The following is a 20,477-nucleotide window of genomic DNA, read 5'->3' as shown; positions in this document are numbered from 1 at the left end:
ACCATCTTCTAACAAGCAACATTGTTTTGAGTCTGTCAGTTTGTCAGTCAGTTTGTAGTGTTTTTGTTTGATGATTTCTAATAGACTTTTCAGACTTTAGGCTTCACTGTGTAAAATTCTTCTGCTTAATCGCATTACATTTTAAGGCATTAAATATTCCTACAGAGTAGAACAGGCGGTCCTTTGTGGTGATTTTAGGGCTGTAAATTATGCTAAGGGCTTCTTGTGAACAGGTGTCGCTAATCAGTCTAAAATGAGCGATTTTCAGTTAAGAGGGTTTGGAGAAAGTGATGTGGAAAACTCGTGCAAGCAAGACAAAGAAAAGAGGAATTTATAACAAGAATATGAAAATGTTCTTGCATGAGGACCAGTGTTTTCCGATAAGTTTAATGAGAATTGTGTAAAGTTGGCATTTGTAGTTTTAATAGCAACCATTTGGATGGAGTGCTGTTCATCCTCAGGATGAAGTGTAAAATACCGTATTTGGTGCTCTCCTGAGCTTTTCATCTAATGACATAGAGACATCAATTTTTTTATATTTTTCCACTACTTTCGTTTATCACCTGCAACACTTTTCACTTTTCATAGAGACTTGAGATCAATCTACTCCACTCCTGTTGAGCTGCTGCCATTGCTGTGGTCATTGCTGAGACAAACACGAGACTCTTTAAATACTTTATACATTTGCTTGTGTTTATACAAAAAAGCCAACCTGCGTGAGGGAATGCAACCCCAATTCAAAAAAGTTGGGACGATGTAAAACGTAAAAAAATACAGAATGCAATGATTTGCAAATCTCATCAACCCATATTTTATTTACAACAGAACATAAAAAACATATCAGATGTTGAAACTGAGACATTTTACAATTTCATGGAAAATATTAGCTCATTTTAAATTTGATGGCAGCAACACATCTCAAAACCGCTGAAACGGGCTGATGTTTACCATTGTGTAGCGATCCCTCTTCTTTTAACAACTGTCTGTAAATGTCTGGGAAGTGAGGAGACCAGTTGCTGAAGGTTTAGAAGAGGAATGTTGTCCCATTCTTGTCTGATGCAGGATGCGAGCTGCTCAACTGTCCTGGGCCTTTGTTACCAGATTTTTTGTTTTAGGATGGGGGTGGTTGTAGCTCATTTGGTAAGGCAGTAGTCCATGGACCACAGTGTCAGTGGTTTGATCCCCAGCCCCGGCTATCTGTCAAAGCATCTCTGGGCAAGACACTGAACCCACAACAGCCCTTTCCCATCCCCAGCTGTGCAATGCTGTTTCAAGCCAGGTAGAAATATGGGAGGTTTGTGTCACGAAGGGTATCCGGCATAAAAATTGTGCCAAATCAAAAGCGGACAATAATCCGCTGTGGCGACCCTGAAATCACAGGAAAAGCCAAAAGGGGAAAAAAAGTACCAAATGTTTTTTATTGGTGAGAGGTCTGGACTGCAGGCAGGCCAGTTCAGCACCTGGACTCTTCTCTGACATGCAGTATGTTGGTTTAGCCATAGGCAAGGCCTTACCTGAAAAGCGACATTTTCTGGATGGGATGTTCTCTTTTAGCACTGATGGTGCCTTTCGAGATGTGTAAAGTGCCCTTGCTATGGGCACTAATGCACCCCCTTTCCTTCAGAGATGGAGGCTTTTAAAATGTCTGCTGATAACAAGCTGGATGGTCCCTCTCCTTCTTAGTCCACAGGACACGGCGTCCATGGTTTCCAAAAAGAATTTAAAATTTTGATTCATCTGACCACGGGACAGTTTTATATTTTGCCTCAGACCATTTTAAATGAGATTTGGCAAAGAGAACACGGATCTCGTTTCGGGATCATGTTCACATTTGGCTTCTTCTTTGCATGATACAGCTTTAACATACATTTGTGGATTCCACAGTGAACTGTGTTCACAAACACTGATTTCTAGAAGTGTTCCTGAGCCCATGCAGTGATGTCAAGTAGAGAATCATGTTGTCCCCTGCTAGTCCCTTGTGCACAGAGATTCCTCCTGATTCTCTGAATCTTTTGATGATATTATATACTGTTAATGGTTGATCTTCAAAGTGTTTGCAATTTCACACTGAGGAACATTTTTCTGAAATTGTTCCTCAATTTTCAGTTTGTCACTGATTGGTGAAACTCTGCCCATCTTTACATTCGAGAGGCTCTGCGTCTCTGAAATGCTCCTTTTATACCCAGTCATGTTACTGACCTGTTGCAAATTAACCAAATTAGTTGTCAAATGCTCCTCCATTTGTTTTTTTAATTGCAGCAATTACTTTTCCAGCCTTTTTTTGCTCCCGTTCTAGGTTTTTTGAGATGTTGTGCTGCTATGAAATTCAAAATTAACTAATATTTTCCACGAAATGGTAAATGTCTGTTTCAACATCTGATTTGTTGTTTATATTCTATTGTGAATAAAATCATTGCATTCTGTTTTTATTTACATTTTACACATCGTCCCAAGCTGCATTTCCCATTAACTGATACACAAGCCAACCTTGCAGTATTCAATCTATAAAAATCCTGCTCATGCATTTCGATGACACTCGAACAATGAATGTTGTGCTTGCTGTAATTAAAACCTATTTCTAACAATGTAATGAAGCAAAACCACAGGTAACAAATGCTTGTATCATACACACACACACACACACACAAACTCACACACACAGACAAAACACACCAATAAGAATCTATTGTGTTGAGCATGGCAAGTGCTCACCCATAATTAGGTGGTGATGTGGTGGCTTTTGTTCTCTCTGATTAATTATCAGCATCTTTCAGAGTGTATGGAAACAGCCAATTAACATTATCCAGTTTCTCATTCAATTACTCCAATGCTACATGCGAAAGGTCACTAGAGGTTGGCTTTGGCTTGGTAAGAGTCAAAAAGTAAAGAACAAGAAAAGCACTTTTCAGGCCTGTGAAAGGGCACAGATGCAATTTGCTAATCCACTTATCATCACTGTGCTGTTTTCCCATTTACCACTCACAGTCTGCCTGTTACATCAATAATAGGCCGCTGGAAAAACAAGCAGAGGCAGCGCAGCGTTAGGCACCGTACAGGAATACATCCAGCTAAGTGACATGCTGTCAAAGAACATTCAGCCCTTGTTTTTTAACGTTAACTTAAAAGTCATTTGTCTGCCCAGAACTAAATTGTTTTCTGTGGCCATCAATTCCACACATCCAGCACTTCTGAAAACAACAATTAATACTGTAGAGAAAAGCAAGAACAAAGCAATTTTCACTTTATTCTGTTAATTTTGTGTCCTGTCAGAATCTATTACGCTGCAGTACCCTCTGATTGACTGGGGGGGAGACTTTTAGGTTTCAGCTGTGGAGTTAATTAGAAAGATTTAGTGGGGGAAGGTGATTGTGGCAAGCCAAGATGATCAGACCACTGTCAGGGTCAGTGGTGGTGTTATTTACGGAGATGTATGTGTGTGTATGTGTGTTCCGCTGTCTAAGGGTGTGTGGCCCTATAGTGCACTAGGCCCCTCATTACCTCTCCTCTCCAATCACAGGGTGGATTTATGGCCGCCGCAGGGAGGCTGTGAATGCTTCGTAGTGAGGTAGTTAGGTGCTCCAGCACATCCACAGCCTTACACATCACCTTTACGGTCACTCCTGTCCTATTCTTACATCAGACCCAGCCACAGCGGGACTCAAAATGCTTGAAAGCAAGCATCAAACGGCTTTAATTAAAGTATTCCAGCTGGACTTGAAGCCGAATAATTTAAGGACTATTTTTATTTCTGTGTTACATTTTCTGCAGAGGAAGCATGTCAAGAAGTTGAGAGAGCTGCTATTGCAAGGATTATGCACAGCAGCATGGTCTAATGTTAATCTGAAAGAGCAGAATGTGGTGCATTGTACTGTGAATAGAAAAGGAACAGACATGGCGGAAGCCCTCATGGTAGTCAAGGACTTTAAAAGCACTTTGTTGCTGTGTGTGTTACTTATAAACGGCCTCAATGTTAGGATACAAAAGGTCCTCCAATACCAGTAACGAGCCATATCACAGGTAAATAAATGCAGTTTGAGTTAATAGGCCTTATTGAGCTGGTTCGATTGGGCTGAAATTGGCTTGTAAGATTTAGAGAAGGGAGAGGAAGTCCTCCCAAGCCACATGTTCATCAATTACAGTGTGTGTACAATAATTGTACTATATTGATCTCTTTGCTTCATCTACTCTCTGCTGGCATCCCTAAGTGTTTTCTGATGCAAGACTACCTCTTCACCTCTCTCTGTGTCTACCTTTCTCTCTGGCAATGCAGCGCCACATTACATGACGCCACCTCCGCCCATGCTGTGACACTGCTGTGTCATTTCACAGTATAATTTATCTCATTTGATGAGGAATCCTACAACCAAACATGGGACAGCGATTGGTATGCACAGAAGGAAAGGTGTAGTTGCTGGGACCCTCAGAGAATATTGGTTAGGGCTACATGAATCTAAAACAGTGAAGTTGACGCTGACTGACCTGTTCAGGTAGTTGCCAGGTTCAGTAAATGTGTTGGCCAGTGTTCTAAACTTCTGTGATCCATGAAAGCAGCGGGAAATTTGAAATGCATATGGAAAAGTCATTGCTTCCTCAAATTCCTGGCTAATATCATTTTATATTCTTAAGTTTTTGTATATTTCTTAAACTTAATTTTCAAAAGGATTGAAATTCCATGATATATTTAGGTAAACATTTATATCATTGTAGACGATTAGCAATAACTTTATTATTTAAACTTGTCCATGTGTAAATATTTTTGTAATTAATTTTTTTAATATAAATAAATATTTGTATTTATTTGTGGATGAAAAATGTCATTAGCAAAAAAAATGATTTTTCTTGTTGTAAAATTTTATATCAAATAAAGATTTTTCTTTATTTCGGCTTATCCCGTGAGTTCAGGGTCACCACAGCGGATCATTGTCTGCATGTTGATTTGGCACAGTTTTGTTTTTATGCCGGATGCCCTTCCTGACGCAACCCTCCCATATTTCTACCGGGCTTGGATTGGCACTGCACAGCTGGGGAGGGGAATGGGCTGTTAGGGATTCAGTGTCCTGCCCAGAGACGCTTTGACATATAACGGGGACGGGGGATCAAACCACTGACCCTGTGGTCCGGGGACGACTGCCTTACCAACTGAGCTACAGCCGACCCTTGATAACAAATAATGAATAACCTTTATATTTATATTACCATTACACCTGTAGTTTTCCATACAAAATTGAGTTGACGTCTTGAAGTAGAGAAAGTATTTTTTTAATTTCTTTAAGTTGATCAGAAAGCGCAATGCTGCATAGGAGACATTTACACGAAGAAGTGTTCATATTCTTTACTTAAATGAAAATTTTACCACCTGTAGGGAAATTCAAACCATGTTCTTTTGGCAGCTCCACACTCCTGGCCAATTGCTGTGTTAAGTGGCCATAAATTGCCAATTTCCAAAATTGTCAGATGCAGCCAACCCCTCAAATTAAGACCTTATGTTTGATGATCTGATAAGCTCTTCGATTGAAACATTCAGATCCCTTCACAAAACCAACATATGATACCCTGAAAAACTGACCCTAGTGTAAGAAACATTATCACACCCTGACAACCTATTTACAGAAAAGCTTTACTCTTCTCAAATGAAAAACAATTTCCATATTTGCTCGGCGATAATATCATTTATAGTTCCTGCTTTCAGTTCACGGCTACAGATTTGTCTCTCTGTCCTGGGAGGTAAAAATCATACATCAGTATTCAAATGGCTCCCACAAATCTTCCTCTCACACACAAGGAATGATCGAATGAATGATCCACAAGAATGTTCTAAAATCACCTACTCAGCATCTTACTTATCAGCCCCGCCACCTGGTAGGTGTCAGAAAGCGAGATGGAAAAAGAGAGAGAGGGCCCCGCAGTCGTCAGATAAAAAAGTAAGGAATAGACAGTGCTGAATAGATTTTCAACACTATATTATAAAGATATATCTCCTGTTTTCCATTCATGCCCCATATGCACTGACACTAGTCTCTCCACACACTGTCCTCCTCATGGCGTTATCTCTCTCAGCCTTTATTACTCTCACAAAATGCCTTCAGCACAGAGGCTTGCAGATGTTCCCACTCCCACAAGCAGCCCAACCACATTCTCACATTTCAGCATGTAGCCTTATTATCATATTGGGTGTAATTGAATTAAGGAGCAGTTTAAATTGGGTATATTTTTGCAATCAAATAAGCACAATCAAAACTAAACAGCTTTTGACGCTTCATAATTGAGTTTTTATTCTGTAAACATGCTCCTTGATGTTATTGGGCTGTTTATGTGGTGCTATTTGTTTTTTTTTTCATGTCGTGGTACCAACTTGCAGTGATCTGAGTCCTGATTCGTGTTTTATTTACAGATAAGTTGCCAGGAGCACAATGTAAAACACAGAAATCTGCCTATGAATACACTGCACTGGATGCAAATACCATCTCCATACAAATGAAAAGGATCAACATTCAAAAGGCAAGTTCAGCATACAACCCTGTGCAGATCTGTTGATAAAGCTGTATTAACTATCCCAAAGTCTAAACAAAAGGTGATCAAAAAAATCTGCCAAACAAACACTATTAACAACAGTTCTATCTTCTTTTCAGGCACAACTAAAAGCTCATTTTGACTAAATTAACATCTAGCACTTAATCAACATCTAGTTGTTCTCACTGTGCTGTCCCAGCATTGTTAATTTACTGTACTTGTTGAAAATGCTGTGTGGTTTCCTAATATTGCTGACTCAGTCTGAATGGACAACAGCCACTAATGAGATCCTCTTCTCTCTCTCTCCTTTTTTTTTAATTTGGAGAAGTTTGAATTAGTAGGGAGAAAGAAGTTTTAATTAATTATGCCTAAATTAGTAGCTGAAGTGACCCTCTCTTAGTTTGCTAGTATGCCTCTCTTTGCTCTTATGATTCCATTAGAGATGCAGTCCTTGCTCTATGGCATTGACTAATGGAAAGCCTTTTGCTTCTTTGCAAAATGTAGGCTGCCCTATGATGTGCTTCAGCAGGCCTAGAAATGAGAAAGGTAGCAAACTCACAAAGGAGGCCCTGTCATCACATGCGATGAGTCCCAGCTACAGGCCCTGTGGACTGGATCTGCATTTGAATGCAGCTTCCATAGCACAAATTGGCCCTGTGTGTTGGTGTTAGGCTTATTTGAAGCCATTGCAGAGCTGCTATCCAGAAAGCAACATCTTTTGATTCATCTCTGCGCCAACACACCTGCTGAAGGCTGGGAATTCTCAGTCCTTATGGCTCAGCTGAAAGAAGCTCAATCCAAAGCCCATGGCTACTCTGTGAGAACGTGGATCTATGAACAATTTGTTCTTGTCTGCTAAGAATCTGCTAATCATGAAAACAGTCTCAGTCACGCTGCAATTGACTTGACCTCCCACACCCTTTCTAATAAGGGAACAAGTCAGCATGACAGCACTGTATTCCCCATTGCTTTGTTTCTATTTGTGCAACATTGCCCCCTAAAGTTTTTTTTTTTTTTGGAGTATCTCCCTAAGCCCCCTGTCAGAGGGGGGATATTTATTTATGTATTTATTTGTTTATTTATTTTTTTATCTATCCTTCCAGCTTATCCCGTGAGTTCACCACTACCTGGTCCTAGCAAATTAAGCATGGATACACCCAACCTGTATAACTCTTTCATAATTCAGTCTTAAAAAAAAAAAAGAGACACACACATACTGCAGAATGATGCCTGTACACGCACACACACACATCATTTCGAAACCAGAGGAAGAGGCAAATGGACCACACCAAAAGGGATGCAAAGTGGACTAAGGCTAGAGAAAAGGTGACATAAAAAAAACTGCGGCAAAAAAATTATTAATCCTTTTGCCCCAATCGGTATATAATATCATACTCTAATGATGAATTCATAAATAAAGGTTTCACGTTAAAATGTTGTTAATATGTGTCTGCTTAATTAAAAAAAACGAAATAATTCAAGTCCCAGTTGGATTAAACTTAACTGAATGGGACTGAATTGTGTAAATTGCAGTTATCTCTTCCTGGATGCTGGTAAATGTGAGAATCCAGCATTTTGTGTGGCTGGTGCGTCCCCTGGTGGCAGGAAGTCGGTGTTATATTTTGACGTTTCTGTCTGTGGCAGACATATTGCTTACAGGAGCAAATTCTGGAAAGCTAGAAGAAGGAAAGGAGGAAAGGATTTAAAATTGATATATATCTTGACGACTTGATACACTCAAACTGCATAGGATACAATGGGTAAGTTAATCGGCACTTCGACAGTACCGCTATGTTGTGAGGTGTTTAGATATTTAGCTGTGTCGTCGGGAGAAATGAAATCCTCATCCTGTCACTGTTTAGCCAGCCAGCTAGCTAATCCATTAGCTTGTGTTAAGTAGCTATTTGCTACGCAGTAGCGCAGAGTGAGTTGCTACTTTATGCTAGTTCACGTAGTGTAGCGTATATTAAACTGTTCAAAAACTGTCTGATGTTAGGTCAACGCGTCATCTATTTTCATGTGACCTACAAGGTGCAATTTTCTACTCGAAAAACAACCAGTGCCATTTGTTAACCAACTTCATGAAACTTGTCTAATGGCTAACTATGTTAGCATCCTGCTGTAAGTTACGGCACACGGAGTTACCTGCTAAGTTGGATGAGGAAACACGTATAGTTCAGATCTAAAGTTATTATTAATTATATCCACATATTAGTTTGCCAGCTAATCGGCTGTAGCAATGTTTTATTCACCTGCCACTCCCGTACTTCTCAACAATGGCGTTTATAGCTGTAAGTTGATGCTAGCAAGCTAACCTTACTGAGATGGAAATGCTAGTGCTGTTTGGTGGAAGTTTCAACCCTTATAAAGCTGTTTGTTCTAGGATGTCCTGGGGGTTTGGTCCGTGTTAACCTGGAAGAGCCCTTTAGCGACCGAGAAAATAAATTCACCGAATTAATCTAACATTTAATAGTCATTTGTTAAGCTTAACCACAGGTTTTAGCTATAGCACTAACGCTGGCTTAACTTAGCTACACAGACCAACCTCAACGTCAAAACCACCTGGTGTTTATTTTTTTATATTGAGAGACATTAGTCATCATGAGAAAAATAAAATGCTGGCAATGATCGACAGGTCCCACAGTACAAGTACAAATGCTGATCCCTGTCCACCACACCATTAAAACAATCGAGTAGTGTTAATGGTTTACTCGATTGGTGTATGTTGGTTCTGTCTTTCAGCATAGTTATATAAAGTATAAAATTGTTTGATAATAAAGTTGAACTGTATCTAAAAATTTCCACGCAAAAAGAAAGGTTTTGACTGCTTGTTAACAGCAGTGAGCACTGGGATCTGACATCACACTCATAACCTTGTAGATGGGACTCCAGGGGTGCTCATGTTTTCCATTTTGTTCCCTTACAGGAAGGTGTGTGTTTGTTCCCTCAAACAGGGACATTAATGGTAACTTGGAAATCTAAAAGGAGAAATTAAAAGGGAATAGTCTAGAGGCAAGTCACCCCCCCCCCACCCAAATACCAGATACTATAGCCAGATACGGTGTATAATAACTGCTCTACATTGAAGAGTTTCCATTTTTCACCTTTTGTTGTGGGCTACTGGTTATGGCTAACCCAAAACCTCAGAAAAAAATTAAACTCTAGTATGTCTAGCTCTAAGTAGGAATGGTATGATTTTTTTTTTTTGTGTTGTGTCAACAAATTCATTACTTATTCTGGAGACCATGTCTTGTAGGTAGGGTCTCCTCAGAAATGGTGAGGTAGACAGCCATCAGCCCAAACAGAAGTGACTCTACATACTGCAGTTGATGTAGTAACAGTGAACAGAAATTGGAGCATCCTATTGCAACCTGTGCTCATATGCTGTCCACACCCTGTGGCTTTACCATCTGGACACATTACACACATGCATAAGTTTCATATGAGGCTGCTTGTGTGAATGCCCTTAAACCATACCATGACCTCAATTTGTGCCACTTGTTACAATATTTAACCTGGAAAACCCCCCCTTCTGTTATGACAGGGGGCTTTTGGCACAGAAGGTTGGCACCATTCTGCACCGGTGGCAGGTTTCAGTGTTGCTCCTACCACTCTTCCTCTCTCATGTAGCCCCTGGGTGACTCCGGGATCTGCCCAGTGCCCTGCTCTGGTGGCATGACTGCACAGATGCTGCGAATGGGCCTGTGTGGGCAATTTATGCTAACCCTGCGTTTTAACTCTACTGAATAAATACATTTGTCCTGCCTGCCAGCTGACTGGTCGATGAATAGCTTAGCTGTGTGTGTGTGTTTGTGTATATTTTTAGGCTGTGCAGTCCAGTTTCTTTGAGCGTGTTTATACAAGGACTTTTTATATATAGAGCTGTCAACGTGCTGTTTCATCATTATGACCTATTATTACAGATATAGGAGGAAGCAAACTTTTTGTGCCTCACATCTTCAAGTACTCTTTTCTAACACACGGTGTACTTATTAAGATCAACTTGGGTAAAGTTAGTGCTGCACGACCTTGTTTTTTACTTAGTCACAATGTTTGCCTGTGTCTGTCATCCAGCAGAGCCATCTGCAAGTCCAGCAAAGGATAGCTATAGGATGAATCGTTACAAGAACAAAGCGCTAAACCCAGAAGAGATGAGGCGCAGGAGAGAGGAAGAGGGCATCCAACTCAGGAAACAGAAACGAGAGCAACAGGTATTAAGATAAAGGTGTTCTATCTCTCCATATGAGATTATATGTATTCTGTGTGAAATGAAAACATACTATGTCTGGCTTGACTATTACTCTGTGGCATCTGAAAACTTTGTTATCATAGCTTTTCAAGAGGAGGAATGTGGACATTCTCAGTGAAGAGGAAGCCATGTTTGAGAGCCCACTGGCAGACTCCTACCTCAGCTCTCCAGCAACGGTGAGTGTCTTAAAACCACTTGCCTAACACAGACAATAAGTGGCTCACACAGGGCAAAGTGGATGTTTATTTTAATTCGTACTTCACTCCTATTAATTATTTTCCAGCAGGAAGGAGTCATTACCAGAGACATGGTTGAGATGCTTTTCTCAGAGGATCCAGAGCTTCAGCTTGTAACAACACAGAAGTTCAGAAAACTTCTTTCCAAAGGTACATACTGTATACTTGTGCTGGCAGAGTAATGACAGTCATGCAGTCACAACAGACCAAATAGAAATACTTACAGCCAGTTTTACATTCTCTTGTTTTAGAGCCAAACCCACCAATTGATGAAGTTATAAACACACCTGGGGTTGTGGAGAGGTTTGTGGAGTTTCTCAAGAAGAGTGTCAACTGCACACTACAGGTCAGTTTGTAAAAGCACGTCTGCTCTTTGATGGACTTTGTACATTAGGTCTGAATATCTGAAATCTCTTCTCAAAATCTAGCACAGCATGCATGAAATACAACTGATATTGTTTGATACGGGCCATTATATAATAGTGATGATCCTAAAGGTTTCCCCTCATTTATAAGAACAAGTTAAATGCTTAAACTGCTTCCTTTTTGTATGATAATTTTGCATCTGCAGTTTGAAGCTGCTTGGGCATTGACCAACATTGCATCAGGCACATCCATGCAGACAAAGACGGTGATTGAGGCAGGAGCAGTGCCAATTTTCATAGAACTACTTAACTCAGACTTTGAGGATGTCCAAGAACAGGTAATATGTAGTTTCAGTTTGACTGAATTATGCCCATTTATTTAACCGAAGTTAACGTATTTTTATTTTTATTTGTTTCTCTACGTTTTTCTGCAGGCTGTTTGGGCCTTGGGTAATATTGCAGGGGATAGTGCAGTGTGCAGGGACTATGTGTTAAACTGCAACATCCTTCCACCACTATTAATGTGAGTGTATTATTGTCTTTTGAATAATGACTTTTACTTATTTGAAGCTGTTCAACCTTTTGTATAACTATAATGTGATGGGTTTTGCTTTACTTCATCATTGCAGGCTTCTGACCAAATCCACTCGATTGACCATGACTAGGAATGCAGTGTGGGCTCTGTCTAATCTCTGTAGAGGAAAAAACCCTCCACCTGCTTTTGAGAAGGTACCACTTCATATCATGAAGCTAAATAAAGAAACGTACTTACTTGTCCAAAATGGAAAACACAGGCCTATTTACAAATGAATAAAATCTACATGAATTTGATCAACTAATATAATAATCAATCAACAATAAACAGCATTGACCGATTAGGATAACAATAATTTAAATAATCATGGTGATTAAATGTGTATCTAACACATTAATACAAAAAGCTAATTGATCAAAATACTGAAGGGCCTCTGTCACAAATAAGTTCTGCAGCTTAAAACATTAACATGACATTACTGACAGTAAGGGGACTTTGAATAATGCATAATAAAATACATGCACCCTTTAAGTCTTTACTTTATATGTAAAGTGCCTTGATGACTTGTTTGGAATTGGTGCTATACAAATAAAGTTTAATTGAAATACATCTAAATTATTAAAAATGCATCTTGGTTAAAACAGTTAGCTTTTTTTATTTGCAGATTATTTTTATTATTATTTTTTGTTGTTACAAATGTCAGTAAATGGCAGACGGTCTCTTAATTGACACACCAATATGTGTGTGTTAACAATTAACTAGTTAGTTTATTGGTGATACTTAAAAGTATTATTAAGTAGTAGAGAGTGTTTTCTTGGTGCGTGGATAAAAACTTGTTTACTACTCATTAACATTTACAGCTTTAATGCTTTGGCAGTTTAATAAGAAATGACCTACTTAAAGTCAGTCAGGTTCTTTCAGGTGTGGCAGAGTCTTTTAGAGGGGAGAGGTCTTTATATCCTTTCAGAACCTTTTAGTTCTAGTTTAAACAGAAATCACATTAATCAGTATTAAACAATCAGCAAAATGTGAATCTACTTTGGGAATATTTTCTACACTTTGTCAACACAGAAATTTTGCCTGTAAAAGTTCCAAATCTTTAATCTGTACAAATTGTTGGACAAAGGAGTCTTCATAAAGCAAATGTAAGTTTGTATCACACAGAACAGGGTAAAGACTTGAAGAACGCATTCACATTATTAATGCTTTCTAAAGTTATAAACTCTGCTGGCATCAGTTATTTTTTTACTTGCCTGATCGGGCAAGTGGGCTTTGTCATGCAGTTGCCAATCAAGCAAGTAAAAAAATAACTGCTTATAGAATTTACCTTTCCTGGACAAACAGGAAAACCTTAATGTCAAGGTGTGAAACACACACACACACACACTTGTAAAATATGCTTAAGAAATCTCAGGTTTATGGTTGGATTAATTTTTATACTTGAAACTGAATGTTGTGGTGATGGAAAAATTAGATTTCTTTTCTTAACCTGTTCCCGTTATAAATTGCATTGTTCAGTGTGCAGAAGTACTTCATGTTTTTTTCTTTTCAGTTGGCATAATCGAAAAACAATACTGGCAATACTTGCTGAATTGTTTAAAACATTGTTGACAAAAGATTGCTGCTTGTTTATTTATTTTTTTGGTGGCCTTAAATAAATCACCAAGGGCTCAGCTACTAACCTGCTGAAAATGTTTGACTAGATGTTTCTGTGATACATGGCTGTTAATGTTTCGCTCTGTCTGGTCATAAATATGCAGTTTGTTTGTGCTGTCTAGGTGTCACCCTGTCTGCCAGTACTGTCTAGGCTCTTATTTAGCAGTGACCCAGACTTGTTGGCAGATGCCTGCTGGGCCCTGTCCTACCTCTCAGATGGCCCCAATGACAAGATTCAAGCAGTTATCGACTCTGGTGTCTGCAGGCGCCTTGTAGAATTACTTATGTAAGTTTAGCAACACTTTGACTTATCTTTGTCACTGTGAATATTCCAAACAGTACTTACCCAAATTTTTTTTCTTTCTTTGCAGGCACACTGATTATAAGGTAGCATCTCCTGCATTGAGAGCGGTAGGAAACATAGTCACTGGAGATGACATCCAAACACAGGTCAGACTATATCCAATGTAGTAACCAAAATGGAAAACAATTAAAGTAAACAATTTGTAAACTGTGTATCCTGTGTACTGCTTCGTATAGGTGGTGCTGAACTGCTCAGCCCTACCTTGTCTGCTGCACCTTCTCAGTAGTGCTAAAGAGTCAATTCGCAAAGAAGCTTGCTGGACTATATCTAACATCACAGCAGGAAACAGAGCACAGATACAGGTGAGACACAGACACACACACACTCTCTAACCTTGGAACATCTTGCAGAAAGCCCAACTTATCGGGGAGAAGACAATAAATGAAACAGTTTAAGAATAAACTTTGTCTATCATAATTGGTAGTGTTCTGTGGCGGCAAAGTTTTGCTGCATAGCAAGGGATTATTTACAAACGTAAGTGTTCTTATAGTACGGATTAAATCTATTCAAGTTTGTAAATAGTGATACCATTTTCATGATCTTAACACACAGTTTATACTTCATTTAAAGGTAAAGGGAGTGACATACAGAGAGCCAAAGTGATCAGAATTGTTCTCACTGTCCAAATACTTATGGACCTGACTGTACACAAAGAAGAGTCCTGCTCCATTAATCATGCTCAAACCCAAGTTTTCTTTTTCTGAAGCTGAGTCGAGTCATAACAACATTTGAGTTACTTTATCGACACAATTCTCATTTTGTATGTTCTTCTTGTCCACAGACAGTGATCGATGCCAACATCTTCCCAGTGCTCATCGACATTCTACAGAAAGCAGAGTTTAGGACCAGGAAGGAGGCGGCCTGGGCCATCACCAATGCCACATCGGGAGGAACACCTGAACAGATCAGGTCAGACAGACAAACTACAGTGTACTACACTTTACCCTCGGCTAACACGATTGATTTGTTCTTGTATTTCTCAAAAATAAAAAATAAGAGACTGTTGTACACAAGATGTTGTGCTGAAAATTCTGATTAAAAATGGTAGTTAACCACGAAGAATTATATGCTAAAATGAATCAAATCTGACCGCGTTCTGACCTTGAAATGAACTATCTGCACTCTTCAAACACATGCTGTGTGCACACATCTGTCTGCATATAGATATCTGGTGAATCTGGGCTGCATTAAGCCTCTGTGTGATCTGCTGACGGTGATGGATTCCAAGATTGTTCAGGTGGCCCTCAACGGGCTTGAGAACATCCTGAGGCTGGGTGAGCAGGAGGCCAAGCAGGAAAACAATGGCACTGGAGTCAACCCTTACTGCAGCCTCATTGAAGAAGCCTATGGTAAGATGGCCACACAAACACATCCAAAAGTTTGAGTGTATTTTGCATAGAGGTGTTTTTCCATTACAAATGGTATCGTCTTAAGAATTTGAGTGAAAATTCTACTCTTGTACAGGGATTTGATTAGCTCTACTTTGACTTTAAGAACAGCATGGACTCTGTTTTTAAATGTTAGAAATTGTAGTATCTTGACTGCCAACATAAATTCTTTGTACATGCCCATTGCAGCACAAAAGGCAGCAGGTGTGAAGAAGCACTTTTTTTTGTTTGTTTGTTTTTCCCCTGATAATTTTACAAACACACGCTGACTTTACGTTATTTTCCCAGGTCTGGACAAGATTGAGTTCCTCCAGAGCCATGACAACCAGGAGATCTACCAAAAGGCCTTTGACCTAATCGAGCACTACTTTGGGGTGGAGGATGAGGACAGCAGTCTAGCCCCTCAAGTGGACCAGGCCAACCAGCAGTTCCTTTTCCCCCAGCAGGAAGCTCCCATGGAGGGCTTCCAGCTATAAGTCACCACCACGCTTATCCAAAATACACCCCCCTTAATAACGGTCTTGCAGAGGGCTATTAGATTGCTGAATCATACCTCCACTCCCTCTTTTCTGCTCCACCACTACCCTACAAACATTTATAAACATACAGCTAACCTACGAAGGAAAACTTAAACTGTTCTGCTCTCCAACCTAAATATGCCCCCACCCACTCTCTCTTTCACATACACACACGCACCCCTCCTTCCCCTTTCGTTCTCCTCAGTCGGCAGGCTCTTTAAGGGTAGACTCTTACGTTACCTGATCAGGAGGGAGAGCATGCCACACAAACTCTATTACGCTTAGAAGATGAAGTGATCACCTGATCACCTCAAATAGCCCAAAATGTGAGTCTGCCCTGGCTTCAAATGCACACACAGACATCTTCCTGTCATTTGATAGCTCTTAGATCCTCTCATTGGCAGTAACGATGGTTTGTATGTTGATATCTTTATATACACTTTAACTTTTTTTCCGGTGGGACATTCCTATTGTTAAGGATTACCCATGCATCCCCATGCAAGTCCGCAGACGGGGAGTATGAGGTGACATGTGCCCCGTTATTGATGTCAGTGCAATTCAAAAAGATCTAACATTTTCCCTTTTTTTTTTAGTTGTAGATATTTTTCCACATCCTTTATTTATCTGCTCTTTTTTTGTGCTTGTGAGTTGTTTTTTTTTCCTACAATGTAAAGCGCTTAGTTTGCTGCCAACACTCTCCCTGATCATTGGACTAAAGGCTGGTCTCTGCATATCTGCTGATGGGCAGTCAGGGGAAATCATATCTGTATGGGGTGTTTAGAGGCACAAAATATCCACCCAAAGTTAAGGGCTTTCTACAAAATTTTGGGGAAAGGATTGAGGTAGGAAGAAGTGTTTCAACTTTAGAAAACACAAAATGGAACACAGGAAGGGCTCTGAGTGGAAAAGGGATTGGATTTTACAGGAAACTTTAAAATAACTTTAAAAAGAAATCCAGGTTTTGAGGGTGGTATAGTTAGAGATCCAATGTTCGTTGTGTGCTGTGTTAATAACAATACATTTAAATTATGAAGTGATCTAACTATTAAACAAGGCATAGCTGAGGTGTTGGGAGTTGGCAGGGCTGGCAGTGGCAGCAGCAAACTTTTATTTAAATAAATTGGAAGAGATTGCAGATGTTTAAAGTAGAGTGGCAGATGTGTCTTGGAAATGTCTTAAGTTGCTACGTTTCCATTGAATGATTCCATTTGAATCCCAGCTTGAACTGTTTGTTGCTGACAGTGCTCGCTCACCACCCTCCCCTTCCCCTCAGTTGTATGTGGTAGGGTTTTTGCATGGTGTTATTATTACCCTGCCTCCAGTCACTGAGTATCCCTGGCCAAACACAGAGAGGAGTGTGACATGATGATGTGAAATGTTGCTGCACGCCGCTCAGTGTTCATTTTTTTCAAAACCTGAGTTTAAAAAGCCAGAAGTGGGCCACAGCTAATTGGTTTGGTGGTGTTACAGTGATAGTTTAGTGATGGTGGTGTTTTGTGTAGTGGTAGCATTGATATATAACCTAAGGCATTGTATATCACTATATTATTGAGAAATGGGACTGACACCTGATAATGATTTTTGCATGGGTCCATTGTGATACGTACTGATGTTAAGTAGCCTATTCTCTGCCTGGCTACATGCTTCTAACAACAGCCAGAGTTTGGCTGGGGATATAGCTCAGACTAAGTGACAAGCCTAACTGCAACAAAAAAAAAATTAAAGTATATGTATTTGCATTTTATATATATACATATATATACACACGCACAAGTATTTGCGCACACGTCATGCACACTTGCATACAACACCAGCAGACATTGTACACATACCTCACACAGATAAGTGGTTAGTAGCAAGTAAAGCAGTTTCCATAGTCTTTGGAATGGGGGGAAAAAAAGGCTGAAGTATTTAGTTTTCTTTTGAAAGTTTGCATTTTTCTTCCAAATTGGGCAAATGGCCAGATTGACTTTTTTTTTTTTCCCAGAGCACATAGTATATATTATTTTATTTATAAAAATGTTGCCCTTGCTTCTGTTGTTTGTTAAATCAGAAGCTATTTGGGGCATGCATGCAGAGGTCTTACGGAAACTTGTTTTGGTTGTTTCTAGCCACATGACTAATGATGGTTGATATTTGCCCTGTGAACCCTGAACTGGGATCAGCCTGGCATTTTACAGAAGCTGATGTCTGGTCAGCGTTCAGGCTTTGTGAGTGGATCTTGATGTGTGATGTTTGACTGACAGGCACTGTGTGAGGAAGAGGTTGATTGACTCTATGACTATGTCCCCACCTGAGTTTGGGAGCCCCTGTTCTGTGAATCACTGAAGCAGCCCTAACATTTAATCATGGAATTGTAAAGAGTTATGTTAGTCAATCAGAATGTTAATGCTTAAGTCTGTTGAATATTGTGTATATTCAGAAATACACCTTTATGACCAAAAATGTTCCTAGTATGTTTTTCAAGGCACAGACTTTTATTTTTTAACTTCTGCTTTTGAATTTGTCACTTTAAAATATCATAACGTAAGGGCCCGGATATTACACACCACAGCTAAAGCATTAATTGACAGATGAACATGTATTAATGGGACCTTGCTTCATGGTTTGAAGTTATCCACAGAACATGTGTGCTCCCACTTGACATAAGAGGCAAAATAATGAATTATTGAGCAAGAACTCATCTCTATGTGACAATAGTGGAGCATTTATAATGGAAGTCTAGGATTTCATGGCCATTGCTGTGCTTGGCCTACAAGTAATGCCAGAATTGCAATGTTTAAAAAAAAAAAAAAAAAAAAAAAAAAAAGCAGTGCATTAAGTAGAAACAAGTATTTATATTTCTGAAAAAAATGTAACTGCACTCCTATTCACAAAAGTGCCAATCTGACCAACAAAGACTGGAGGTTCTTGTTTATCTGTGTTTGACTTACAGATTTTTTTTTCTTTATATCTTTAATTTACTTGAATATGCACACATTCTGTGCAAAACATTGCTGCTCTGTTTTCCTTATCTTTAAAGTTAGATTTTGAGCCATTGTTTCTTTTGGAAAAGTGGCATTCTTTACTATGGGCACCTAAGTAAGGAACTGATTTAAGGAAGTGTAGTTTTCTATAGTTCTCAGTTTTATGATTAACTGCATAAAACTGGTCTTTTAAGGGTTTTTTTTTTTTTTTTTTTGTCCATAGGTATGATGGTCCCCACTCTTACAGTCTTCTCATGGCTTTCACTGTGCACAGCTAAGCTGCAAATGTTTTGGAATCAATTAAATGATTTCCTGTGGTGGATACAGTAGAATATAATATTTAGGTTTTTTGTTTGTTTGTTTTGTGATCATGGCCTGTAACAGGTCTATTGTGCAGAAGGAAACTGCGCTGATAGAAATATTTTACTTAAATGTGGCACATGATGCAAATTATGGAAGCGACTATTGTAGCAGGCCATTGCAGGTACTAACCTTACAGTCAGTTAGTTTACCAAAGTATTGTCATCCTGAAGGCTTTTTGAAAGTAATGCTTCAGGCCATTTAAACTTGCTTCTTTTCAGTAGAAGCTGCAATATTTCTCACCCTCTCTTTTCACCTTTCTTTGAACGATGAGTACTGTTTAAGGACATAGAAAATAATCAAAATAACCCAAAAGACTGCAATAAATGTCGTCCAAAATCAAGCAACCCCCGGAGGCAAAGATCCACCTACAAACTGCTCTCAAAGGTGACACTCCTCCCACTAGCTGGAGCTAACAGAAGCAACTACTTGATACGTTTTTTTTCTAAGATAAAATCTGGGATTCAGAAAAAGTGCAGTGATTTACATTAAAAAGTATTATAAGTTGAACTATATGTATGTTCTGATACATTGGCAGGGACTCAGATTCTAATCACTTCTGGGAAGTGGAGAAAAAGGCTCATTGTTAAAACATTTCACAGGAAAAAACAAAACAAAATAGAAGGTGAGGATACAAGCCGCCTTCTTCTCTTGATCTTTTTTCCTGATCAGGATATTCTGGGCTATATTTTTGGGTAATTGTGTTTAAAATAAAAAGTGTTCAGGAATCTTGTTATCTATAAAGGATTGAACAAACATCACAAAATCTCAAATCTGTCTTCCGTCCTAGAAGCTTTCATGTCTTTATCAGAATCTAAAGCCATGTTTGGCTTGGTTAAGTAATGTCTATGCTACAAATGTTTACAATGCTACATGTTTGTAAAATACCTTTCATATGCCATCACTGACCAGTCCTGATGTATTGCTCTGTTCTGGTCCTCTCATTTCCTTTACACATATTTATTTTCTCTATTCTTGTTTATAATTTTTCATTTGCTCAAAATATCCCATTGTAAACTGTGACTTGACTTGACTTTACCGACGGTATGAATGAGTGACAATACACTTTAACTGAACATGACACACGAACATGAACATGGGGGAGAAATACACACAGGAAACAGCAACAATATTAAAAATGTAAAGAAAATATATTGAAATAAAGTTGTTCAGTGGAAATACTGTACAAAACCAATAAAATTATGTTGCGACCCTTTAACGCTATTTTTTTATTTTTTATTTTTTTGCATTACATTGCTTCACAACCTCTATAGAACCTTTAGCTACATCACTTAATAAACATTTAAAAAGCTAATTAAATTAAAAAATA

At 39.0% G+C, this 20,477-nt stretch overlaps 1 protein-coding gene across 3 annotated transcripts; it reads left to right on the top strand.

Annotated features, from left to right (window-relative positions):
• Window positions 1-8,111: 8,111 nt before the first annotated feature.
• kpna6 (karyopherin alpha 6 (importin alpha 7)) lies at window positions 8,112-20,366 on the top strand. Of its 3 annotated transcripts, none has more exons than XM_067507471.1 (14): window positions 8,112-8,270; window positions 10,585-10,721; window positions 10,843-10,935; window positions 11,046-11,145; window positions 11,247-11,341; window positions 11,567-11,698; window positions 11,795-11,883; window positions 11,990-12,089; window positions 13,674-13,837; window positions 13,923-14,001; window positions 14,092-14,217; window positions 14,697-14,824; window positions 15,080-15,264; window positions 15,592-20,366. In XM_067507471.1, the coding sequence occupies exons 1-14, from the start codon at window positions 8,267-8,269 to the stop codon at window positions 15,777-15,779; spliced, it is 1,620 nt and encodes a 539-aa protein (XP_067363572.1). In that variant the 5' UTR covers window positions 8,112-8,266; the 3' UTR covers window positions 15,780-20,366. The 3 variants fall into 3 exon arrangements, with proteins under 3 accessions (XP_067363572.1, XP_067363563.1, XP_067363579.1); XM_067507462.1 differs by having other exon boundaries at window positions 11,043-11,145; XM_067507478.1 differs by having other exon boundaries at window positions 8,123-8,270; window positions 10,588-10,721; window positions 11,043-11,145.
• Window positions 20,367-20,477: the final 111 nt, after the last annotated feature.

Source organism: Channa argus, chromosome 1 (assembly GCF_033026475.1).
Source record: "Channa argus isolate prfri chromosome 1, Channa argus male v1.0, whole genome shotgun sequence".
In the NCBI taxonomy this organism is placed as follows: domain Eukaryota; kingdom Metazoa; phylum Chordata; class Actinopteri; order Anabantiformes; family Channidae; genus Channa; species Channa argus.
The sequence above is the reverse complement of the archived record's forward strand: the minus strand, read 5'-3'. Positions and strand labels throughout refer to the sequence as shown.